This window comes from Hyaena hyaena, unplaced genomic scaffold (assembly GCF_003009895.1).
Source record: "Hyaena hyaena isolate Hyena2069 unplaced genomic scaffold, ASM300989v1 scaffold_375, whole genome shotgun sequence".
NCBI lineage: Eukaryota > Metazoa > Chordata > Mammalia > Carnivora > Hyaenidae > Hyaena > Hyaena hyaena.
Window position 1 is genome coordinate 320,737 of NW_024081006.1, and position 26,955 is coordinate 347,691.

The 26,955-nt window shown below is 43.4% G+C and overlaps 1 protein-coding gene across 2 annotated transcripts in view; it reads right to left on the minus strand.

The window, feature by feature from the left end:
* RFTN1 (raftlin, lipid raft linker 1) overlaps positions 1–26,955 on the minus strand; it is a 204,102-nt gene that overhangs the window by 84,833 nt on the left and 92,314 nt on the right. For both annotated transcript variants that reach the window (XM_039250580.1, XM_039250581.1), the window contains exon 4: positions 10,134–10,242. In XM_039250580.1, the coding sequence (XP_039106511.1) occupies positions 10,134–10,242 (109 nt within the window). The remainder of the gene's footprint in view (positions 1–10,133; positions 10,243–26,955) is intronic.

Sequence of the window (26,955 nt, forward strand, 5' to 3'; positions counted from 1 at the left end):
GTCGCCCGTCACCAGACTCCTTGTGAGGGCTACTTTAATACTGTGAGAGCAAGGTACATCTCCGGTGTCCCGTGGCCACTGCTGTGTCCTAGAGAAGCACAGTCTTCCTCACCTTGAGGAGCACCCAGGCTGGCCTGTAGCCAACCACACATCTGGCCTCAGGGAAAGTCACGTTTGCCCCGGCATCATCAACGTCCGACCAACAAGAGGGGCTGGAGGAGATGTTGGCCTCCCAAGGTGCCAAATGCGAGCCGGGAGGGCAGAGAGGTATCCTGAGAATGTCACACCCAGGCTGACGGTCTCCCTAGAACAAGACATTCACGGGCACATTTCTGCCCCCTCTCTTGGTATATCTTCTGCTTTCCCTCGCATCTTTTGTCTGCTCCACTAGCCCCTCGAATATTTTCAGATTCCTTGGCTTTAGGGCAATTTCTCCGCAGAGACCACAGAGGAATGCAGGTCTGGTGGCCACAGGCTGCCCGCAGAACCAGCAATAGGCCACTTTCTGTTCTGTGCACAACTAAATACCATTTCTAGGAATCCCAAGTTAATTTCGTTTCTGATTTAACTACAAGGGTGCTTACTGTTATTATTTCATGCCAACCGTGCTGCCAAAGCTCAAAGTTACATAAAATTGCAAGTCCCAACCCCCTAGTCAGGTATTAAAATTCAGTTGCTTAATAAAAATTACATTAAGGAGAACAATGAGGATAATTCAGCAAGCCCATGGAAAGAAAGAACATCTTAAATTTAAAAGTGGAAAAAACAACAACAACAAAAAAAACCCCACGAGACCAGAAATCCAAGAACCATCCTAGGAATAATACAGGAACAACATGCATTCTGTGGGATAAAGGGCAGCATTTTTAAATTATAACCCAAAGATATTTTTGGAACAGCCTTGTAAATTATGCACTGGAAGGAGACGGGCCACCAAAAGACCTTCTATGGAGGCTACCAACGGTCTCATGGCCACATCATCAATGACATCAAAAGGTTACTTCTGACTTTTAGTCTTAGGGCTGCTGACAGAGTTGACAACTCTTCCTTGCAGAGATAGCCTCGACCTCCATCAGCTACTCTGTTTGAGTTTCCCTGGAACCTCTTAGTCACTGCCTTTCTGCCTCTTTTCTTTGCATGGCAATCAGGGCTGGAATTCCCCGGGGCTCAGCTCCGTTCCTTCATCAGTGCTTTCATCCATGACCATAGTTTCAATGATCATTTTCCAGCTGGTGTCTCCAGCCCAGCTGGCTGCCTTGAGCTCCTGTACCATGGGAACAATGTCCTGGCCCACACTCTCCCTTGTCTCAGCAAAGGCCCCCCATTCATCCAGTTGCATAGGCCAAACCAGCCTGATCCTCTCCGTGTCTGCCACAGTTACTCAATCCATAAACAACTCCGGTGAACTCTAAGGCTCCATAGTTTTTTTTTTCTTCTTTTAAACGTTTATTTATTTATTTTGAGAGAGAGAGAGAGAAAGAGAGAACACACACACAAGGGGGGAGGGGCAGAGAGAGAATCCCAAGCAGGCTCTGCACTGTCAGCACAGAGCCCAAAACAAGGCTCGATCTCACTAACCAAAACATGAGATCATGACCTGGGCCTAAATCAACAGTTGGATGCTTAACCAACTGAGCCACCCAGGCGCCCCAGCTCCATAGTTCTTAAATCAAACCACCTCTGCACATCTCCACTATGACGATACTCTGATTGTAAGCTTAACGACAATCTCTGTCAACAAAGAGATACTCCAACAGTGTCCTAACTGCAACGACTCCTTCCCCCAATCTGATGTCTACATCTCTTCCCAAATGATAACATTTGTTATCATTCTTTAGCTCCCCCTTAAAACCCTCCAATGGGTTTCCACTGCATTTGGGATAAGACCCAAATTCTGAGTTCTAGGTACCCACCAGCACTTACCCTCCATTCTCTGCAGCCAAATCACAATGGTCTCCTTCCCGTTCCTTGCACCAAACATGCTCCCTCCCACATCATGGCCTTTGTCCAAGCCATTCCAATAACCACTAACCCTGACTCTCTCTCACCCGTTTACCCCTTAGATTGAAGTGTCCACTTTTTAATGGACCATTCCTTCCTTCCTTTGCCAGCCTGGGTCAGGCCCCTCACTGTGTTCTGCTCTAGAATGCTTACCCATTTGTGATTATATTTCCATCATGCGACTATCTCCTCCATGTCTGTGTCCTCAGCTACATGGTAAGCTGCATGTGACCAGGACATTACCTGTACTGGCTCACTAAGGTATCCCTGGACACTACCATATAGGGGCCCTCAAAGATCTGTTCCAAGAAACATGAATGGATCTTGGCCCACTGCTACTTGGATTCATGCAGAGAGACAATGAACCACAAGAATCTGTCTTGTTTCTTGGGGAGTGATCGAGACAAGCATATGATCTCTTCCCTCCCTCAGGCTAAGATGAACTTCAACTAACTCCCCTGGACAGAAAAGGAAGGTTGCAGGCCAATGAAAATAGCAGCGGGACAGAAGATCAAGAGGGGCTGGGGTGGGAGAGGAACTTTATAAGAAAACAGAGGCCTCCAGGCAGAAGAGCCCACATTTTCCCCTCCACTCTGAGCATCTAAGCCTGGAAGCAGCCTCCTACCTCCTCTCCAAGCGTGAGGAACAGGCATCCAGTCTCCTGTCTGCAGCCAATGTCCACTCTGTGGGCTCACCCCACCTGGACCTGCTTCTACCTTTAACTCACCTCTGACCTCCTTTAGCTTTCTCTTCTCCACTGGTAGCTTTTAGCTTCTACTTAGAGCAATCAAAACTTCCTCCACCTGCACTCTGTCTTAGCCGCCACTCCCTCTCTCTCTTTCCAAACTTGTTTACCCTTAAACCGATGGAGGGAGGCCTCTGCCTGCTCCACTCTTGAAAACTGCTCTTATAGGATTTACCAGTAGTCTCCAGTAGCCAAACCCAGTGGGCCACCCACCCAGTGCATTCTGCCTCGACCTCTTTCCTGCTCTTATACTATTCTATTCCCTCCGATTCTGTAACATCATGTTCTTACTTTTCTCCTTTTGCTTCATAGCACTTCTTTCTTTTTTTCCTTCTCTGGGTCCTTTCCAGAGCTCCAGCCATGGTGTTCCCCTCTCTCCCCTCCACAAGCACAAGTGAGTTCTCAGGTCATGATTCTATCCTGTCTCATGGCTTGCCACCTCAAACAGTGGCTACGCAAAGTGTGGTTGGTCCTTAGCCCACGGCTGGTCCACCAACTTTTTGTTAACAGTCCATGCCAAAATAGGTACATAAAACAAGGGCGGGCATGTAGACGCTTTTCAAGCCATTCAATATTGCTGCTATGTTTTTATTGTATTTTACAAAAGTATCACCTCTTAATGGACTGGAAAAAACTAAAACCAAACAAAGAACAAAAAAATGGTCCTTCAGCACAGGTAATTTGAGTAACACTGATCTAGATCTTACAGTTTTAAACTGATCGGTTTGCTTACATCAAAAACCAAAGAGACTTCACAATAAGAAAATAAAAACATTACTGACTTGTCTAAATCAGAGCAAACCAGCTAGCCAAACAAAATACAACAGAAGATCTTGTGGTACTGGGTTGGTATTTCCACCAGGCAACAAGGAGTTGATACTAAGTGGTGGCTGCCCCCTTGAGTTGGGTATGTGCCATCCAGATGACCACCTGAACTTCCTCTCACTGTCATTACCTGCCTGGCACCTCGGGCCCCTGAGTCTGCCCCTCAGATAACTACAGCTCTATCCCTAGCCTCCTCCTGCGTTCCAGCCCAACAACCACAACTGTCTTCTGGAATGTTCCCTTTTGTGTCCCACCAAGTCCCAACATGTCCCTCACCAAACAGTTCCTCATGCCATGTGTTTTCTGCCCTCGCAAGGGATCCTACCTCACACTTCCATCACCAGAGTGTCATTTTAGGTTCTTCTCTCCCCTTCGATGATATGGTCTTAATGATTCTTCCTCTGCATTTCTCTTTTAAATCGTTCATTCCCTTGACAAATGTTTATTAAGCTCTGGAGACAACAGCAAACAGGATCCCCTCATTCTCCAGCAAGGCCTCACTTGTCACCGCCAGCCTCTTCCCTGCCCACCCCCAGCAATCTGTCTTCTATTCCGGGGACATATGCTCATTCACACACCATTCTGCCTCCACTCCTCCTCAACGCCCGCCAGATCCACCTTTTTAAAATGTCACGATTCGCCTGGCTTGGGGGTGGCTGGGGGTGTAACGAGGTAAGGGAAGCCTTTTAACATATTTCTCCTTTTATTCTGAATCAGTGTCTTGCACTAATTAAAACTGAACTCTCTGCACCGCACTTGTAGAAATGAGGCCCTAATACTCAGCAATCAGACAGAAAGCAAATGATGAGTCATTTATACACTACAGGCAAAGTTTCATAATCCTGGGAATTGGGGATATTCTGTTTCATTAAAAGGAGCCATTTCGATTTTAAACATCTGTCGGGTTCTTTTCTTTAGGTCAAGATGTTAAGCAGCACCATTTGGTTTTGGAAAGGGCAACATATCTAGCTTAATCTAAGCCACTGAGTTTCTGACCGTGAGAGCTGTCCGCCACAGGACAAGGCAGGGGTCGGCCTCGCCTCTCCTCCACTGCTACATTTTCAGGCCTCTGTGGTCCAGTGGAAGACAAACTTAGGTCTGAGTAGATCGTGCAGTTAGTGCTCACACTTCCATCATAGAAGGGAATGAGTCTATGGGGCAGAGCCCAGAGTTGAGGGCCTGAGGGCAAAGTCCCTGAAGTCTCTCTCCTGGACCATGGCAGGGAGTGAGGCTTTCTCAGGTGGGCAGCGAGGCCTAGAGACCGAGCCACCATGGAGGGGAGGCACTCAAGAGGCTCTAAAACCTGTCTCTGTGGACCAGACATAGTTCCACCTGTCTGCCTCCCATGCCGCCTCCCCTCTGGCTGGGACAGCCCCCTCTCCATCCCTGAGCGCTACACGGAACAGGCAGTAAGGCCAGATGGTTAAGAATGTGGCCTCTGGGTCAGACGAGCTGGGTTCAAACCTCAGTCCTGCCTTTCACAGTTGTAACTGTGGGCAAACTGCACAGCTTCTCTGGGCCTCAGTTTTTCCACCTATAAAACAGGGATGAGCCTCCAGAGGCAGTGAGATGAGGGTTAAGAGTACAGAGCGTGTAAAGTCTAGTAGCACGGGCTCTGCCTGGCACACATCTGATTCCCTCTGTGCAGTGAAACCTCATTTAAAATGCAAATAAACCCACAAAACCTACAAGTACATATATATGGGCCAGCAGCATATAATAGAGCCAGAGAGCCCCACCTTTTCCTTTTCTTTTCTTCTTCTTCTTTTTTTTTTTTTTGGTTTAGGTGGGGGAGGCTTTTCTATATTCTGTCACAGGGGCTCCAGGCCAGTTCCTGCATCTTTGTAGTAAACCCCACCTGATTTACCGAACCTGAGCTGGCTTGAGTAAGGCTCTGTTTCACACAATCAGAAGAATCCTGCTCAGAACAGCCTTCCTCTTTCCTTTGTTCATCCCAAATCCTGGCCACACAGAACTTGACTCTCAGCCTTGAGCTCTCATTCCACGCTCCTCTCCTCACCCTGAACAGCACCATCCACCTCACCCCTCATCCCGCCCTCACTTTGCAGGGCCCTCATTCTATACCACACCTCTCCCAGAGCCTTCCCCACTTAGCCACGGAATCTTCTGGCTCCACCCAAGTCCCACCGTCTCCCGCTGGGGCCGCTGCTGCAGAAAGACCTGCCCACGCTGCATCCGTGCACAGTCTCAGCCTCTGGCAAAGTCCTCATCTTCTCAGAGCTGTCTCTTGTGTCTAGAAGGGAGACACCACTGCCGGTGTGGCCTCTTGCCCAAAATTACCGTGAAGCTCAAACCAGAGTGACTCTGAAAACTTCAAAGAGCTTTCCGAACATAGGAGCTCTTTCCCCAGAAGCTCTAAAGAATGTAAAGGAATGTGAAGATGAACATGTAAGCCCTTTTTTTGGCATCATTCTGTCTCCTTTACAATCCTCTGGGAACTCTGAAGAAGAGGAAATTCCAAGGGGCCCCACAAATCCACCAGCCACACAAATAGGCTCTGGAAGTACCTGGTGGTGGGACTTTTGTTTCAAGGAAGGAGAGGCAGCACCTCTGTTCTCAGACAGACTCGAGACTCTGTCCCTGGAGCATTCGGTTCTAGGCCTTGGAACACACAGTTTCTCTAACTCTGATCATAAATGTGCCTTTGAAATGTTCTGTGGTCCATAATAAATAATTTACATAAAGGGCCGGTTGGATGGAGCACAGCAGGATACAAGAGGGGAAATACAAAACGCAGTAGCCCAGACTTAATTTGAACAGCCAAAGTGCTCAGAGAAACCATTAGACCACACTGAAAGGAACAGAGCCATCTTTATAGAATTCCCCCTCGCCCTCTGCCGAAAATCATGATGGAGGGGGCTCTAAATTATAGCACCTTCAGCTAATTTTACATGACACAGATACAGATGATTTTATTTTTCCCATTTGTGAGAATAGCGAAATCTCCTTTCCCTCCTTCCATCCATGTTCTCTATCCAAAAGTTCTGCTAATTTAAAACATTCAGTGGAAAAATAATACTGAGCCATTGTTCTTAAGAAAAAAAATTTAATCACTTTGAATTTAATTTCTAATATGTAGGGAATATGAGCTTATCCTGTATGATGGTACAATGACAAAATGAGTTAATTACCATCTCATCGTAAGATGGATCTGCTTGTCACATGAACAGGAGCCATTATTTCACACAAAATAATGACCCAGATAAAAAGTAATGACTGTAAGCTGTAGCCGCCAGTGACACAGCTTCATCTTGGCCTAAGTGAATGGCAATTAACAAGTGTCACCACTCTCCCTCTATACAAATAGGGACCAGGCTATTCATTAAATATTTACTGAAAAGACACAAATGGTCTTTAGCATATTTCTTCCCAGGAAGCTCCCAGGGTCTTCTACCTGTGCGATGACAGAAAAATTTACACATGTGTAAAATTCTGCCATCAGCTGGAAAAGCTGTTGATCCTACAGAGGGGTATTCAGTGCCCCTCTGCTCGTCACACACAGAAGCGGTGTTTTTTTCAGACACCTTGTCCAACAACAGAAACAAGGAGCAGACCCACTGGTCTGTCCCTCTTCTCCCAATGTCACAGCCATTGGCTTAGAAACTACAGCCAGAGCTAGCACCAATGACCAGAAACCCTGGATCCTTCCAGGTCCCACTCTCGGCTACGCCGGACAGGGAGGGACAAATGGAAGCATCTCAATACCCCTGGGTTGTTGGCAGAAACTTTACCTCCACCTGCTGACCCTGACCATGAGCCACTTGTCTAGAGAAGAACAGAGGGGAGAGATTCTGGGACACACATGAGGAATCTCAGTGCTACTCTAGTGTGTAAGTGTGTAGCCTGTCTGGACCCCATGCTGTTTGAAAATCAGGGGTACAGCAGGAGCCGGGGGACACGGTGGACTTTTTAAAGTATATAATTTTCAAAACGTTAAAAATGTACTTCTTAAATAAACATAGAATAAGCAGGTGTCAATGATTTATTATTTAATTATTAAATGAACCATCAGATACTGATGTGGATGCAAGGTGCATGGCTACACAGACACACAGACATACACACGCAGACAGATGTCTACCTGCACTTCAGACACTACACACACCAGTATCTGAAAGCCCACTAATCAGGCTGCTGTCTCCTTAAGACCTAATATGGGCACAATGTAATAGGCCAGTCATGCAATGATCTGGTTTGATTAAGACAAAGGTATTAAATCATATGTTTTTTTTTAATTTTTAATTTTTTAATGTTTATTTATTTTTGAGAGAGAGGGACAAAGCACAAGCAGGGGAGGGACAGAGAGAGAGAGAGACACATACACACACAGAATCAGAAGTGGGATCCAGGCTCTGAGCTTTCAGCACAGAGCCCGATATGGGGTTCAAACTCATCGACCATGAGATCATGACCTGAGCTGAAGTCAGATGCTTAAATGACTGAGCCACGCAGGCATCTCCCAAATCATGTTTTGAAAAGAGCATATTTGATAATATAGACAGAGCCTCACACTCTCATCTTACCCAACTACCCCTTAAACATTCCAAGCATCCTAGTCTTGATTACAAGCCTGTTTCTAAAACAATTTTTCCCTAGTACTCAGATCATGGGGTAAGCTCCACCTCTAGCATGTCCCTACTCAAGTTTATTAGAACATTTTGTCTGCATCAATCCAGGAAAGAAGGCTCAATTTATACAGACATCTACATTAGTTATACAAAAACACATGTTGTCAGGCTTAGGCACATGTGAACAAATTTGCCTTTGCCTTTCTCCCTATTTCTTTCTTTCTTTCTTTCTTTCTTTCTTTCTTTCTCTTTCTTTCTTTCTTTCTTTCTTTCTTTCTTTCTTTCTTTCTTTCTTTCTTTTCTTTCTTTCTTTCTTTTCTTTCTTCTTTCTTTCTTTCTTCTTTCTTTCTTTCTTTTCTTTCTTTTCTTTCTTTCTTTTTTTTTCTTCTGAGAGACAGAGTGCAAGCAGGGAAGGGGCAGAGAGAGGGAGAGAGAGACATTCCCAAGCAGACTCTGGTGCTCTGGGCTGAGCCCTATGTGGGGCCCAATCCCACAAACTGTAAGATCATGACCTGAGCTGAAATCAAGAGTTAGGGGCTTAACCGACTGAACCACCAGATGCCCTGTCTCTCCATTTCCTAAGTAATGATCTGAATTCCATCAGAGTAGTCTCCGTCGTCCTGTCAAATGATCAGAAACTGTGACCTACGAGATTGTCTGACTCCCAGTCTCCAGGGGTTGGCCCCCCACCACCCATGAGGGGTTATTCCTAGGGCCTTGTTGAGCCTGGACACTCAATAAATGCTAAAGGGAGGGAGGCAGGAAAAGGACACAACAGCAATAGGGTCACTGGGTGTTTAAAGGGACAATCTAATTATTTCACTCTTTTGCAAAAATCCTCTGAACAGCCAGTGGAGTCCTGGCCCTGCTCCCACCCCGGGCCCTCTCCTTCCCAAAAGCTCCTCTGATCGCTGCACTCCCCTCACTTGCTCCTGCACCAGCCCCTCACACATGCCGCTCCCTCTTTCTGCAGGAGTCCTCAAACTTCCCAGTGCAGCCCCGTCACCAGGTAACTCCTTATCCTCTCCGTCATGGTGCAAGACACCCTCCCCCCGACCCCCAATACCCCGACCACATAGTGTCAGCTGCTTCCCCGCTGGCAATGCTCATCACACTCCTCCGGGGGCCACTTTCCAGGTGCGAGGACCTGAGGGCGGGACCATGGCTCTTACGTTCTCTCTGTCCAAGCACCAAGCAGGCAAGCGCTACTTCTGGCCCAAAGTTGACGGCCAACACGATTTATTAATGACTTCATTAACTGACAGGTGAGGTCTCAAATAAACCATAATCACCTCTCCAGGCTGGGGGATTGTCAGCTGTTGTGGGAGACTGGGTGAGAGAGAATTAGGTAAGCATTAAGGAGTGAACTTAGCCCCAATCTGGGCAAGGACCTTCTTTCTGCAGTGACTGTCCTATTGAAACTCAAGTGAACCCTGCAGTTAGGCAGGAAACCTCATATGGCATGATGAGAAGTTCAAAACCAGACACATTTCTGGGCAGAGAAGGACATCCCTGCAAGTAGGCAATTTTCCCTGGTGTAACTGCATGCCAGTGGTCACCGGGCTCTGGGCGGCTCCCACACTAGGAAGGAAAGGTGGCTCGTAGCAATGAAGACCCACAGGACAAGTGGAAGGTGGGATCTGGGCTGGCGGAGGGGAGCGTCACACCACCTCGAGGGTTTGAGAGGAATCTCGGCAGTGGGACCACAGGCCTGTCTGCTATTAAGGCCACTCCAGCCTTAAAAGACAAGGCCAAGGTCCTGCCACCCTGGGAAGGGGGGAAGCCCACCCTGTTTCAGAGTCATCTTCAGCCCAAGCAATCTATGCGTGTGTGTCGGGGGGGCTACACCCCTGTGGGGCTGCCTGGAGGTCCAGGTGTGAGGAGGCACTGGCTCCCGCCCCGGCCTGTGGGGTGTGGCTGAACAGCCCGCAGCCAGCAGCCCCCCGCCCCGGCTCTCCTGATTCAGGGCTCACCTTCTTAATGAACTCTGGGATGAGCTTCTGGCCTGTCAGGTGTTCTAAGGAGGAACAGCAATCTAATTCCAAGACGTAGCGTTCACTGTGAAGATCATTTTTCTGAGACCTGAAGAGAGGGGAAAAAAACCAAAGGTTAAGATTTTATAATACATTATGTATGAATCATTGGGCATTTAATAAAACCCCAAATTCTTTCCTGAAAGTAAATACCAAAAAGGCACTGCTGAAAAATAATTTACAGTAAAGACTCAAATTATACATAGATGTATTAATTATACACATCATGGAAACACCTCCAAGACACAGCAGTAAGTAAAACACACTATTATAGAATTTAGTACAATATGGCTATGCGTTAAACAACACACACACACACACACACACACACACTCTCTCTCTCTCTCTCTCTCTCTCTCTCTCTCTCTCTCTCTCTGCCCAGGCACAGACATAGAGGCACACCAAACCAACAATAGCATTTAATTCTGGGGGAAGGAGAGAGTCTGTAGGGAAACCGTATCTAGGGGTGGTGGTGGTAATTGAAAATGACTTTAGCTGTATCTTTAAATTTTTCTACTTTTTCTGAAGAGAATATATTCTTATAGCACTTAGAAAATTAAAATTAATTTTAAAAGACTTAAAAAGTTAAATCCTTACAGAAGGCAATCTGGCAAAATCTATCAAAATTAAAGATGCATTAAAGAAAGAATATAAGGCAGGGTGCCTGGGTGCCTCAGCTAGTTAACCATATGACTTCGGCTCAGGTCATGATCTCATGGTTCATGGGTTCAAGCCCCGCATGGGGCTCTGTGCTGACAGCTCAGAGCCTGGGACCTGCTTCAGATTCTGGGTCTCCCTCCCCTGCTCATGCTCTGACTCTCTCTGTCTCAAAAATAAAAAAAAAACATTAAAAATATATATATAAAAAAAGAATATGAGGCAACGAAAGTCCCGGGGAAAGAGTGGATATAAAATGTTGCTTGTGGCAAAAAATTTCAGTCTTCTGGTTGGTGCAGAGGCATCCAGCCTGGCCCTGTCACTTCCCCAATCAGGTGGTGTGGCTGTTTCTACCTTCCCAACATGTAACTGCACGTCATGCAACACTGTGTCCTCAGGACAACCAGCAGCAAGTGGTACCAGAAGGAAATTCCACCACTGCACGCCATGCCTTTGAGGGGCTCCTATATGACACGAGTGAGGGCCTGGGGAACTCCTGAAAGCCACATGATGATCAGAAATTCAAAGGGGATTCCTCGGCCCACCCGGCCAGGCATAAGGAAAGAGGAAATGGACTGCCCCTAAGTGTCAACGGGGCATGTCTGCTCTCTCTCTGGGTGGCTGGTCATGGGGATCAGGACTTAGGGACTAGGGCATTGGACTCTGTCCAAGGGCTTACAGCACATGCACAGCCACTCCCCACTGGCCAAGGGGTGAGCAGGTTCTCCTGGCCCACTTACCTCTACCAAAGAGGGGCCCATGCCAGCCTCTGTGAGAGGAGGAGTGGCCAGAAAATTCTTCAAGTGGGCACTTTCATACAAAACTCTGAATACACATATATGCTATGAAATAAATGGCTTATGAATACATATTTGCTATATTTTAAAAAATGAATTTCCAAGATTCTTATATATCACGAAAAGCAATTCATGCTACCATTAACCATCTGGGTACGATTTACATGGAATTCAAAAGTGAAAAAATTTTAAAGAGGATTTGGTTTTTCCCAGGTGCACAATTGTCATTGGGTAAGCAAAGGTCAATAGCATATTTTGATTTTATTTTTCCTTCTAACATATCCTTTCAGGGGTGGGGACTGAGGCACACACTTTTGAAATGTGAAAGAATAACCTGATTCCATACTGGTCGAACTGGAATAAAACAACTCCAAAAAAGAAACCGACTCTGTGCTCCAGCCTTTTTGCTCTATAACTTCGTCAGAGACTGGACTCATGTTCTTATTTTTCCCCATGTTCTCATCCTCAATCACCCCCAAACAAAAGACCTATTGAAAGGAACTAAAGCAGAATATTTCAGACTTTTGAACAAGAAGACGTGGTCATGACATCCTGTCATGTGTATCATAGGGTCTCAAACCACAAAGACAGGCGTGGGAAGACAGTGTTCTAACATGTGAAATCCCAGCTGTGCTGTCATATGAAGACAAAGGTCAGACTGTGTGAGGTTATTTATAAACACCCACTGAGATTTTAAATGAGTAGGTTGAAAAACAGGAATCATTTTAAATAAGTCGACACTGTATCCACTCAGTAAAACACTCATAAAATGAACGGAGGGAAGATGAGTCTGCCTTTCAGCAGCTCAACAGTCCAGGCTCACGAGGAATCTTTAGTAGAGGAGTTCATAACTGCCATCTTTGGTTCTGTATAGCAAGAAGTACTATAAAGAAGGAAGGCAGCTCTGGTTCATTTCATCAGATAATTGACTCAGTTACATCTGAACTGAGAGGAGCACAAAATATCAAAAAAAATAGGCATTATTACAAATTTTCTAGATGCCACACGAAAAATCATATCCTGACCCACAGCCTTGGCAAAGCGAATCCAGTGTCTGCTGAGGGAATAGATGAGCAACTAATAGGTCTTCCTCTGCTTTTAGGAATTACCTCCACAATTTAACCACATTATATATGGCTGCTATGGTGAACATACCCTAAGGTGACTCCTTCTTCCCAATCATCTCCACCTCCTGGGGTTCATGCCTTTGTAAAACCCTCCTCTTGAGTGTGGTTGGGTACTGCACCTTGCTTCTAACCATCACAATATGGCAAAGGGGATGGGGTGTCACTCCTGTGATTACACTATACTATAACACTCCATTTCAGCAGACTGGAGCTATATACTCCTCTTGCTCGCTTTGAAAAAGTAAGCTCCCATGTTATTAAAGGACCATGTAGCAACAAGCTGTGGGCATCCCATGGCTAACAGTTGGCAAGAAACAGGGATTTCAGTTCTATGACTGCAAGGAGATGAATTCTGCCAAGACCCTAAGGGAACAGTGGAAACAAACCTTTCCCCAGTTGAGCCTCTGTTGAGATCATAGCCCTAGACAGCACCTATACTGCAGTCTGAGGACACCTGATGCAAAGAACCCAGATAAGCTACAGAACCTGCGAGATAATAAATGCATGTTGTTCTGAGCCACTAAGTTTGTGGCAATTCATTACAGAGCATAGAAAAATGATACAGAAGCTGAGTAGGAAGATATTCTAACTTCATGCTCAGAACAGGCCTCCCACTGGTGGGCAGGTCCAGGCCCACAAGATCAGTCAGACAGCTGACAACAGCCTGAGAGCGGCCACTGACAGGGGATGAGTGCTCCACATCTCTGAGGACAGGACTACCTTGGGACAGGGGAGCAGACACCTGCCAGAAGTGGCTCCAGGAGCCTGGGCGTGGCCCTCCAAGGGATCCCATCGGGGGGAACAGATATTCTGCAGTCAACAGAGTTCCTAAGGAAAAAGTATTAACATGAAACTCTCAATTGAGGAGGTATTTGCCCTCACAGGAGGGGAAACACCATTTATCTTCCCCCAAAGGCCATGCCCTCATGTCATTCTGGAAAAGGAAATGAGAAACCTGGAACCAAACTTCCTCTGGACTGAAGCCTAAATGGCTTCTAGTTCTGGAAAGGACAGAGATCTGGGTTTAAACAACAAGAAAAAGGAGGAACACAGACTGCATTTTTGAAGATGTAGGATTAACTACAAACTAAAGCCTCCCTCATCTGGAAATTAACACCGCATACTCGGAAATCAGATGTGAGCACTCCAAGAAGAGCACTGTTAACAATGAAATATGCTTCCCCCTCTCCCTCCATCACCCATTCCATAATTTCCTCCCGACTCACTGGTTACAGGCGACAGGTGCTAAAGCAAACTAGAGATGGGTCGTTTACAATTTTGGACAATTTATTTAAATTTTCTGTGTCTCAGTTTCTTTCACTGTTAAATAGAAATATTATGAATAGCTGTCTCTTAACATCACTGTAAGGATTAAATAGGACAAAAGCCTATAAATCCCTTAGTATAGGGCATGGCAGGAGGTCTGGGCTCAGCACATTAGCCACTGCTTGATCTAGTGACTAGATCTAGTGACCAGCATCTGTAATTGCATTCTTTATTTTCCGAGCACCTTTCAAATTTCATAATTATACTTTCAATAAATACTGACTGTAACTACTATGTGTCAGACACTGTTCTTAAGCATATATCAATAGACAGAAGAGAAAAAAGTCTCTGTCTTCATGGAGCCTACAGTCTAGTGGAGAGGGATAGGCCAAAAACAATAAGCATACATGAGCATATAAAAGAGTATGTTCAGCAGTAATTAGTGTAGAAGAAACAAGAAACAAGAAACAAGATGAAGAGAATCGGGGGGCGGGGGGGAAGTTGCAATTTTAATGAGGGAGGTCTGGGAGGCCTCACTGAGAAATGACATTTCAAATAAAGATCTATGGGAAGTGAGGGATTGGCCATGCTGATATCCAGGATAAGAGCCTCTAGGAAGAAGGAATAGCCAGTGCAAAGGCCCTGAGGTGAGATAACACAGAGGCCCTGTGTCTGGAGTTTAGCGAAAGAAGGGCAGAGGAGGAAGAGAAGACAAGCCAGAGAGCCAATAGGGAGTGAGGTAATGTAGATCTTAGAGGCCACAGTGAAAACAGTATTTTTTACACAGAAAGAGGGGAAGCCCTCAGAGAGTGTTAAACAGAGAAGTAACATGATCCGATTGATTCCACAAGGCTCCTTCTGGCTGCAGGAGGCAGCTAAGAGAGACTAACTCAGTGGTCCAGTGGGGAGATGATGGTGGCTCAAAGTGGGCTGTTAACAGTATAGCAGTGGTCACAAAGGCTGGATTCTGAATATATTTTCACGGTGGAACTTTCAGGACCTTCCTGTGAAGTGTAGAAAGAAGAAGCAGATAAGGATGACTGAGAATTTTTGTCCCAGCAACTGGGAGAGTGGATAAAGTTGCCACAGCTATCATGGGGAAGGCTGTAGGTGGCACAGGTTTGGGGGAAGGTCAATGACTCAGTTTCAGATGTTCTGAATTTGCCTTATGCAGCAGACATCTAAGTAGAGATGTCTGGTAGACAGTTTAATACATATTCCAGTCTGGATTTCAGGAGAGGGACTGGAGATATAAATATAAGAGTCATCAGCTTTCAGATGGTATTTAAAGCACAAAACCAGATGAGATTTCAATTAACATAGAGAAAGAACAGTCAAAGACTAAATCTCGGGACCCTTCATCATGAAGACATTGGGAGAAAAGAGAACATCCAAAGGAGAAGGAGGAGAAACCAGGGAGGAAGGAAGAAAACCAAGAGAACATGTTTGTCCTGAAAGTCAAACCAAGAAAGCATTTCAAGGAGCAAGGCATTGGCCCCCCTGTCATCCGCTTCAATTAACAAACTCATAATCTTCTCTTCAATCTACCAATAGTCTTGAAATCCCCAAAGGGAAATTGGATTTAATCCATCCTATAGAAAGGAGTGCATAGAAATCTGTTTACACTTAATATGTGATTACAATGGGTTGATTATCAAATTAATCCACTGATAAAGGTCCCAGACAGCTTGGTTCCTTGAAAAAATAAAAACATCTTCATGCCGTTAAGAAATTTTTCAAAAACTGCCTGGGGGAAAATTGACTGAAAAGAGATCTAACTCTCTTACATCTTGAGGCCCCCACTTGATGCAGCATTGGAGAGTTGGGGGGGGCGGTTATTTCTATTCCAAAGGGATTTTCTGAGAGGAAGAAGGATAAAAAGGATACAACTGGGCAGAGATCTGATGTCTTAAAAGCCAAGAATGCATAAGACAAAATGCATTCAAATTCTTAGCGGAGCAGCGTGTGGTAACAAGGCACATAAACATGGCGGTCCTTAACTGCTTAGGACACTGGAGAAGCAGCTAAGACTTCACATCCCAGCTAAAGTCATCATAACATGACGACTAAATGGATTGTGGTACCCTGGACTGGGTCCCAGAACTAAAAGAGGACGTGAATAGAAAAACTGATAAAATCCACATTTTAGTTAACAGTAACGCACCAGCGTCAATTTCTTAGTTTTGACAAATATGCCATGGTAACGTCAGAAAGCAATACTTAGGGAAACTTGATGAAGGGTATAAGGGAATTCTTTGTGATTTCTTCGCAACTTTTCTGTTAAATCTAAAATGATTCCAAAATAAAATTTATTTTTTAAAAAAGAAAGAAAACCATTGTATACTTTTGGGTATTTCTGTTTCCTCTTTTGACTCTTTAATATTGATTCTCTGGGTCAGCATCTCTAAACTATACCTACACCCCTTCTTGACCATAGTTCCCATATGAGAGGTCCTTCAAATCATACGAAGGCAATGTCTGAAATGACTGGGTGTCATTTTGAATGAAAATGGCCTTTGATGTGCCCAGACTTCAGGCACTGGACCAATCCAACAAGCAAACTTTGGGCTCTGTGAACCAGACAGGGTTTTTTTACAGGGCAGGCATCCTGTCTCTGCTGCATTCAATGTTGGAAGCACTTTGGGAACTTTTGTAAATTCTGATTAATTGATTTTAGGTATGGCTTGGGCATGGGGACTTTGGAAACTCCCAGGTGATTCTAATGTGCAGTCAGTGCCTAGGCTGGGTATGTTGTATCTGTCCCTCTCCTAGAGATTTTGCCTGGGCAATAGATGAACAAGCCCATGGAGAAAGAAAACACAGAAAGAATGGCTTATAGAGACCAATAATGTAGACTCTGGAGAAAACAAACCTTCAAAAAAAACCAAAACCAAAAACAAAAACAAACAAACAAACAAAAAGGACCAGAGATTAAAGAAATGTAAAATAAGAATAAGGACCTTTCTCCATCCCTTTTTTGGTCAGCAAAACTCAAAAATATCTCTTCTTGCTCCCCTTTTTATTTTTTATTGTGGCTAAAGTATACATAACATAACATTCATCATTGTAACCATTTCTAAGTGTACTTTCAGTGTCATTAAGTACATTTGCAATGTCAGGCGACCATCACCACTATCCATTTCCAGAACTTTCTCCTCATCCCAAAAAGCCCTCACTTATTTGACACCTTCTAAATGGGATGTGGGCCAAAAGTGAGTAGAAACTTTTAAATAAATGCTTTCACAACAAACACATAAAAGCAGACTTAGATGCTGAGCACTTGTGTGCAAGCCTTTCCTAACTGTAGGTCAGGAGGGCAAAGAGTCTCTGTGCTAAAGTACCTCAGACGTCAGCAAAACTGGCCACAGGTGTCAGAGTTGTTTAAGACTGTAAGAAAAGATCACCTCTTCTGCGTAGTGTTGACCTCATTACTCACACACAAACAACAACTGTAAGAAAAACGGTGCACTTGCTGCAACTATCACATCTGCCCAGGGTCGTGCAGTTGCTCACCAGGCAGCCGGGAGGTCAAAAGGCCAAACCAGGGATGCAAACTTAAAGGCCCAGTGGCATGAATGGAAGAGGATATTTTTTGACCAAAATACATTATCTAGACACTTTGATCTCAGAAATAGGCTCTCTCTGCTTTTCATTCAGACACAGAATCCTATTGGATGCCCTCTCAAAATGCCATTTCCTTTTCTTTTTCTTTAACATTTAAGTTTATTTATTTATTTTTGAGAGAGAGACAGAGAGAGCGAGTGGGGGAGGAGCAGAGAGAGAGGATACCAAGCAGGCTCCGCACCATCAGTGCAGAGCTCGATGTGGGGCTTGAACTCACAAACTGTGAGATCATGACCTGAGCCAAAATCAAGAGTCAGATGCTTAACTGACTGAGCCACCCAGACCCCTCACAGTGCCATTTCTGAGAGCAATGTGGTTGCAGAAAACTTGTCTTCACCATGAGAATGTCACAGTGCTGGAGTGAAATTATACAGGTAAGTGCCATGTCACTACAGTATTGGGGAGACAGTGGGAATAGTAATCTGGGCAGTTTACATACCAGCCATCACCACTGATTCTAGGCCAAGGTTGCCAAAACTTCTAGTATTTTTTTTTTCCAAAGAAGTCACTTAATTGTGTTTTTATGTCAGCCATAACTGTCAAACTGTGGCTTCAGACAATGTTTTTTAATGTTCTGTTGGCCAACATCTTGGGACTGAATTTGACCTCTTGGCCACCAGCCTCTGGCCTCCTGGTTACATAGACAAAGCTTCCATTTGAGTCACAGAAGACTGGTTGCCAGGGAAGAGATAGGAGTGAACAGATTATCTAACTATATCATAATCAGAATAACCAACCCATAAACCCAATCCAGATACTTCGTTCCTTGTAATGACTCAACAGATTCTTCCCTTCCATGATGCTGGCTAATCCATCATGGTCTTGGTCAGTGCATTCACACAGGCCCTGTTAGCTCCACAGTGGCCGAGACATAACCCTTTGCTAAGTCATTAAACAAACATGTTTGCAAGCAAAGAAGAAGACCATAATGTCCATGAGTACTTTAAATGCTCAAAATTAATGTGGGCCAAAGGGCTTGTCTTCAAATTATACTAAGTGCCAAGAAGTTAATTAAATAACCATTTGGTTTCATAAGCAGATCTGAAATCAGTCTACTAAAAAACAAATGCCTCTCGAGAAAACTATTATAGACTACAGTTTTAAAAAATAAACATGTGAATAAAAACATACACATAACTTTTATTTTTTTATTATTCTTTTTTAAGTAGGCTTCAATCCCAGCACAGAGCCGAACACAGGGCTTGAACTCATGACCCTGAGATCAAGACCTGAGCTAAGATCAAGAGTTGGATGCTCAACTGACTAAGCCACCCAGGCGCCCCCATACAAACTACTTTTCAATAATAAACATGTAACAGCTCTCACTTCAACTCCTAAATCCCTTAGATAACTTCAAAGACCATGCGTTTAAACAACATCTCCTTTTCCCAGGACACTAGGCATAGACTGAACTTGAGTTGTGGAAAGAAAGGAGAGAGAATGTGCAGTTCATCAACAGAACTATTTTTGCTTCATTTAGGAATAATCAGAAAGAAATGGTGATAAACTCAAATTTAGATTACTAGGCACTTCTCCAACTAGAAAAAAAATCACTAAATGTCAGTTGACAGAAACAAATTCTCTATGTCTGGGAAGCAGGAAGGATTTTTAAGATAATTCCCCCAAGGCAATACCAAGTTCAAGTAGAATAATCAGAATGGCTTTACCCCCCCCACTAAGTAGTGGTAGAGAGGGAAATGAACTACAGATCTGAAGATTTGTTAAGGAAAGAAAAAAAAAAGGCTCTTTCTAGTTTCATTAGCTAATGTAAAACTAAAGACAATAAAAAGATCTATGTATTATTCATTCATCTGTTCATCACCTTCTTGACCACGGACCATATGTAAGGCACTGAATTAGATCCTGCCTTCAAGAAACTTACAGTCTATGGGCATCTAACTACCCAATACTGCTATTTACTATATGCAAACCACATAACAACAGAAGTGCTATGGTAATTCAGTTACTTGCAGAGTCAGGGATCAGGAAAAAGGAAATTTTTTAAAAAGCACGAAGTCATGGGATGCCTAGGTGGCTCAGTCGGTTGAGCATCCAACTCTTGATTTCAGCTCAGGTCATGATCTCATGGTTGAGCCCTGCATCGGGCTCCTGCTGACAGCACAGAGCCTGCTTCAGATTCTCTGTCTCCCCCTCTCTCTCTGCCTCTCCCCTGCTTATTCTCTCTTTCTCTCTCTCTCTCTCTCTCTCAAAATAAATAAATAAACTTTAAGTAAATCAGCAAATAGCAAGAAGTCTGTCAGAGGAGTCTAAAGCTGTATGGAAATTAGTTGTGGAAAAATCGAGGAAAGGATATTCCAGGCACCGAGAACAGAAATTAGTAAGGATATTGATGGAAAAAAGCGTGGGTTACGTGGTAGAAATAATAAATAGGTCAGTTTGGTAAAAGGTACTTGAAAGTGAGGGCTGCCTACTGGAAACAGTGGGCCTAGTAAACAGGAGCCCAGAGAACAGGTGAATGGATCTGCTGTTAGGATGGACCTGAGCCATGTCTGCGGTGTCAGGAGAAAAGTGAGAACTACGATTGGAAAGAAAGGATGGAGTATGTCGTTGCAGGATGGGGCTGGACTACATTCTGAGGGAAAGGCATGACATGGATGGTCTTAGATAAGAGAAGATAGTAAACTACAGACTTTAGGAAGATTAAGCAGGTGGCATTATGCATGATGGACAAAGAGGGGAAGACTATTTTAGGAGAGCAGTAATGAGCTGAGCTAAGATTTTGCAGACGGAGTGGATGGATGGGAGATTTTAGGTATTCCCTGATCTCTGCAACTGGTGATAGTTGGGGTGAGGAGGAGGGGAATAGATGCTGCTTCCCAAAGATGCTTGCAGAACAATGGGGAAAGGATTTCTGATTATTTTATGGCTCCTCCGCCTTGCAAAATAAATCAAATCTACCAAAATAAAGTATGAAGTTACTGGAGTCAAAATTTCCCCTAATATTGAAGCTTAAGAAATGCTTGAGGGGGAAAAAGTAAACAAATCCTAGCAAATCTTTAAATAAAGTACCTACCTACACAGTCTATCAGGGCAGTTCTGAAATAGGAAACAGAAAGAAAGAGAAGAATGAACTCATAGATGGGTCACTGCTTTTTCTTCTAATTTTGTCTTCCTCTTTCGCCAACAGACATTCATGAGTTCTGTTGATAAGGGTTTGGTATCACCAGGAACATGCCGGAAATGATGGGGGAGGGGCATGCTAACGATACCCTAACCACACACTCTCTAAGGGAGCTGCGCACTGCCAAGTGCGTGCAAGTCACTGTGGGCATCTCACTATTCCGTACTGCTGTTTATTCTAAGAAATCTTGCCACATCCCGTCTCACTGTTTACAGTCAGAGCCAGCTCTCTGGTAGATAAACCATCAGTGACTGTGCACCCCAAGGAGTTCACCATTAATCTTAAAAGCAACAGGAAAACAAAGAGGCTTTACCCCCGTGGTCCCTTTAGAATGTAGCTGTGAAAGCATTTCAATCCCCACCAGGCTGGGACACAGAGAAGAGAAGAACCACAAGCAATGGGATCTGGGGCAGGGTCCTGCTTTCTCTGAGATCCTGTAAGGCTCCTTAATTACATCAAAAGTTGTGGAAAGGACTCATATTAGCGTTAATGCACAAATAATATTTTATCACAAACGTAACACTGAATAAAAGCAAGTCTGCCTGATACTAGTTCAGAAAAGTCACATTAGCTGCAAATCAAGCTAACAGGAATATTTGAATGCTCTCCATATGAATGCTCTTCATGACTCTCTCATAGGCCATGTCAAGTTGAGTGACAAGAAGTCTCTTCTTGTTTACATTTAATGCACGTCATTCAAATTAAAGTCTGTGTATTGTTTCCTTCTTTTCTTCCCACCTACACGCTCTAACAGAACTAGATAACGGAAATGTCCTATATCTGCATTGTCCAATATAGCAGCCACTATGTGCTACCAAGCACCTAAAATGTGGCTAGTGCACCCAAGGAACTGAATTTTAAATTTTATTTAACTTTAATGAATTTACATTTACATCACGACAGATGGCTAGTAGCTACCTAATAGGAAAGCACAGCTTAACTCTGTTCTCAAACTTTAATGTGACAACAGCTCCCCCGGGATCTTGTTAAAATGAAGATTCCAAGGGGCGCCTGGGTGGCTCAGTGGGTTGAGTGTCTGACTTCAGCTCGGGAGTTTGAGCCTTGAGTTGGGTTCTGTACTGACCGCTCAGATCTTGGGGCCCAATTTGGATTCTGTGTCTCCCTCTCTCTCTGCCCCTTCCCCTCTTGTGCTCTCTTACTGCTTGTTCGCTCTCAAAATTAAATAAAAACATTAAAAAGAAATGAAGATACCCATTTAATTAATTAATACCCAGGTGGGGCCTGGGAACCTGCATTTCTAAGGAGCTCCCAGGTGATGCCAGAGCTGCTGGTACATGGACTACACTTTGAGTAGCAAAACTCTAACTGCTTTGGGAACCATCCGAGTGGCTCAGAAATTTCATGAACCAGTGGTCTCCAAATTTTTGGATCACATAACTAGGTCAGTCAAAACTCCTGACTACTACCATCCAGCATCTTACATGTTATAAAACAATACATACAAAGCAAGTTTTAAGAGATGGGAAGCAAATGGAATGAGCAGCATTTTAAAATTATACTTACAGTAAGTTCCTATTATGAACAGCTAATATTTCAAGACTTGATACACACTTGAAAGGGGATTCACTGTTAACAATACTGGAAGTAAACCCATATTTCAAAATGTCTTCTTGATGAGTCCAAATTTCTTTGGCCATCTTCTCTCAGACCTCAATAGGAAGCCATTGATTTTATTTTTTAATCTCACTAAGAAAGCTCTTACCAATAGTGAAAGATGAATCAGTGTGGCCATTTCTCTGTGTGTGAGTGTGAGTACGTGAGAGAGACAGACAGACAAGGGACAGTGGAGAGACAAAGAGCGAGAAAAGTATTTTATGTTTATATTACTGGTATTTTCCTCAATCCACAATCACGTTACAGGAATTTTTAAAGCCATGTATACATTTCATGAGGGCTAATGAATTAAAATACTCCACACACACACACAAAAATCCACAAATCCACTTCACTGAGTTTTCAAATGAAAGTCTTCCTCTTAATCCAGCCTTCCTGAGGACCCCTCCTGCTTCATGCAGACAGGTGGTCTCTGACATCTGCACCCAGGTAGGGTACCATTTTCAACCCAAATGTTGAATATTAGTAATATATCATTTCTCTCCTAAATTTTCAACATAAATAAATATACACAGAAGCCTCACTACTCCTTCAACATGGGCATGTTCCCCACTTTGGTCATACTGGTGTAGATAGTGCACAGAAATTTCAGAATTATCACAAAGCTCTAAAATAAAAATTTACTTCCAACAATAACAGTGAATTCTATGTTCTTGAAAATACATGGTGGAAACTCTCCTCAAATTATTATGTAAATGTAATTACAATTTCAACAGGATTCACTGGGAACTGGAGAAAATAACTTTAGGCTTTATGTGGAAAAAAATCAACATGCAAAAGCTGTTAAGATTCTGAAAAAGAAGAACGGTGCCTTAATAAATATTAATATACATTACAGACAGATTGTAATCAAAATGGCATGGTATAGCACAAAAACCAATAAAGAGATCATAGGAACAATAAAGAATTGGGAACAAACTGGGGTATGTACAGAAATCCAAACTACAATAAAGGTGCCATTCCATCCCAATGTAAATATAGGTAAATGCAGTAAGTGCTGTTGAAAAACGTAGCTGTCGGGAAGAAAATAGGGGTGGGCTTCCTACTACCTACCTCACACCCTAACACTAATCCAGTGGTTCTCAACTGGAGACAGTTTTGCCTGTCTGGGGACATTGGTAATGTCTGAAGACATCCCATCATTAACTGCAGGGCCAGAGGTCAGGGTGCTGGTGTTTGTTGCTGGCATCTAGTGGGTAGAGGCCACGGATGCTGCTAAATATCCTACAAAGCACAGGATGGTCACAGCCCAAAGTGTCAATAGTTGAGACACTGAGAAATGTTACCCTACCCCTAACCCTAATGGTTACAAAATTGAGAAGGAGCAGTGTTAGTAGTAGACAGATTCTGATGTGAATCTTGGCTCCTCTGCCAATCAAAAGCGTGACTCTAGACAAGTCACCACTCTGAGTCTTGGTTTCTTCATCTTGGCTTTCAGGAGTAAAGATAATGCATATTGTGAAGCAATAAACCAGAGCTCTGGCCAGACACAGCAATAAACAAATGGCGACTGTTATGGCTGGTACCGTAAAGGATGAATCATATTAACAAGTACCTGCAAACATATACATGTTCTTCACAAGAAAAGTGGGCTTTTTTGTTCCTAATAAGATCCAGGTTGCTTGACAGAGCCATGTTGGGGGTTTTAAGTATAGAAGTTTAAAATAAAAATTTCAACAATACCCAACAAGTTGGGTATGTTATAAATGTCCTCCAGAGCAGGATTCCGCTCATCTCATTCTAACAAAGGCTACTACCTTAGAAGACACAAGACACCTAATAAATACATGTTTATTTTATTTTATTTTGGGAAACAGAGGAAAAACAATGCACTAAGGGCCTCGGAACCATTTGGATAGAACTGTTTAGTGCGAAAACTGACAAGAGCCAGCTAGTCTGCTGAATGGAGCCATCTGGGGTGGTCCCAATGGCCTGCAGTATTAGCCCTATGCCGTGAAACTAGTTTGGGGATAACCAGGTTTCTGGTCCCAGAGCCTAGCTATGGGACTGACAATGTTGCCAAGCCCAGAGGATTCTGGGAATGCTCTGAGGATCCTTCTATAAGCTCCAGGGCTCCCAAGCTGAAAGATGGTGCATTTCTGAGCCACGAGCCTCAAGATGGAATTAAGTCCCATATCTACCCACAGTCCCATTCACCCACCCCACACTTCAATACCAAAGAGTCATTTATACCTTCTTTAGGCTAATTTTCCTAGGCTATGAAATGGGAGATGGGGAATAAGGGAAGAAAATGGTACCTTTCCACTATAAAACAGAATTAAGTCTAAAACCTCCACTGAACACATGATAATGTTTTCAACAAATATTAACAACAAAAACAGCCATCATGAGGGCATAGTGAGAATAAATTATAAGACTTAACACATATAGGAATGAAGCAAAAGTGCTCTCAGACCCTCAAAACCAGGTGTTGTATGAATACAAGTTACTAATTTGGTTTTTAAAGACTTTGGAGCCATTTTCAGTTCCAACTCATGGTTGATGAATGGGAGGCAAATGAAATGATGTACTCCACAGTAAATCATACTTGTAGCATTTATCTCTTTGTAAAATGGTTCCATCGTTCAAACACTTAAAAAATTATACGAGAGTTATATAGATATAGTCATTATATCAAAATCCTAAGAACACAGAAATCACTAATAATATATTTATATGGATCTGACAGTTACTTCTCACCTGATGCTGCATTCATAGCTAAAAATGTAAAATTAAGTTAGTACTAGTCTTTTCCAAGACGCAACACTGGCGTCTTTCTCAGCTTGAAAAACACACACAAACTAATTTAAGTCTGATTGACAAAGAGAAAAGACAAAAAAGACTGCCAGGAATATTTAAAGTAAGACAATGTGAGTCCCTAAATTTAATATGCAATAGGCATATAAAAATCTAACACTTCAATAAAAATATCTGCAACTCAATTACCTACACTGTGTGCACAAGGCCAGCAAAATAGTGTGTAACTATCCCTATAGCCCACCTGTAATGCCACAGAATAAATCTTCCATTGTTGTTGAAAGACTGTGTGTACCGTGGGGGGAGGGAGGGCCTTGATTTATTTGATTTTAAAACAAAGTCATTTTATTGTACTTTTGTATTTGCATAAGCTTTAGATCAACAGGAAATTTCAAAGAAATTTAGTGCTCGTGTTTCTGTTTTTTGGGTACCTATTTGCTACTCTCTGCCATTCTAAACTACTGGGGAACGACTAGAAATCACTAGTATGCTAATTCTCTCAGAGGAGACAAAAATAAATAAATAAAAAATAAAACATGGGAAATGACATAGGCAATCAAGGACAGCTATAAAATGGGGGTGGGGGCTGGCGGGAGAAACAAGTTCTCACTGAAGGCACGTCTGTCTCCCTTGTTCTCTCCACTGGGACAAAGGCCGACACTTTGGAGGTGGAGAATAAGAGTAACTAGGCAAGCCATTAGGGGTGTGGATAGAAAAAAACTCTCTTTCCCCAAGAGAATGTGGCTTTACACCAGCATATTAGATTGGAAAGTGCAAACACAATAATTAACAGTGAATCCTGATACTTCAACACACCAGAGAAGGGTGTCACTCCAGAGGGAGACTGGGAAATAGGAGGAATAAATTAAGGTAGTCTTCAGTGATGCTGGACAGCTCCTTGGGGGGTATGGTGGCAGCCCAGGAGAGCTAATCAAGTCCTCCAAACACCTCAGGAAGCTCGAGAAAACTGATGAGGGCTGATACCACTCCAACAATGAGGGGAAGCTGCGAGCACAGAGTGGGGGCCCTTTCTATATCTGAATCTAAAATAACGACCTCCATGCTAAACAAACACCTTCGTATTCCCTGCTCTGATTTAAGAAAAGAACTTTGAATTCACCTTCCTCAATTTCTGCTGTCAGGGAATAAACCAGCTGCTGTGGTTTCTCTACCACAGTAACACATGTCAATCACTGCTAAGCCCAGCGTTACTTTTCTTCCCCACGTGTGATTCCAACAATCAGCATGCTCTAGGGCTGAACCTCAGCCTCGTGTGGGAGCATTTTCTAGGGCACACCCCCGTAGGCTACCACCCTCTGTGTATTTTGTTTAATTATGAAACCTCTTTCTAGAAACCCTGTAATTCTCCCAAGAGTCAAAGTAATTGGTAGAAATTAGACACGAAGAGACATAAGGCCACTTAAGGAGGACACTTTCGATTATAATTTTTAAGAGAACTTTCTTTTTAGTTCCAGTATAATTTCGTACTTTCCCAATTTTGCCCTTTTCAAATGCCAAAGAAAATGCTCATGTTATCTTGTGGGCTATATTTTTTAAAAAAGGCAATGTAATACACTTGTACTCCACTTAGGGTCCATAAAGATTTCCTTTCCTTTGAAGGCCATCCTTCCGATGTTTTTAAAAAGAAAAAAAAAAGGAGCAAAAAATAACATACATATTCTCTTGTGGCAAATCACTTTAATTTGGGCAATGAAAGGGTGTGTGTGTGTGTGTGTGTGTGTGTGTGTGTGTGTGTG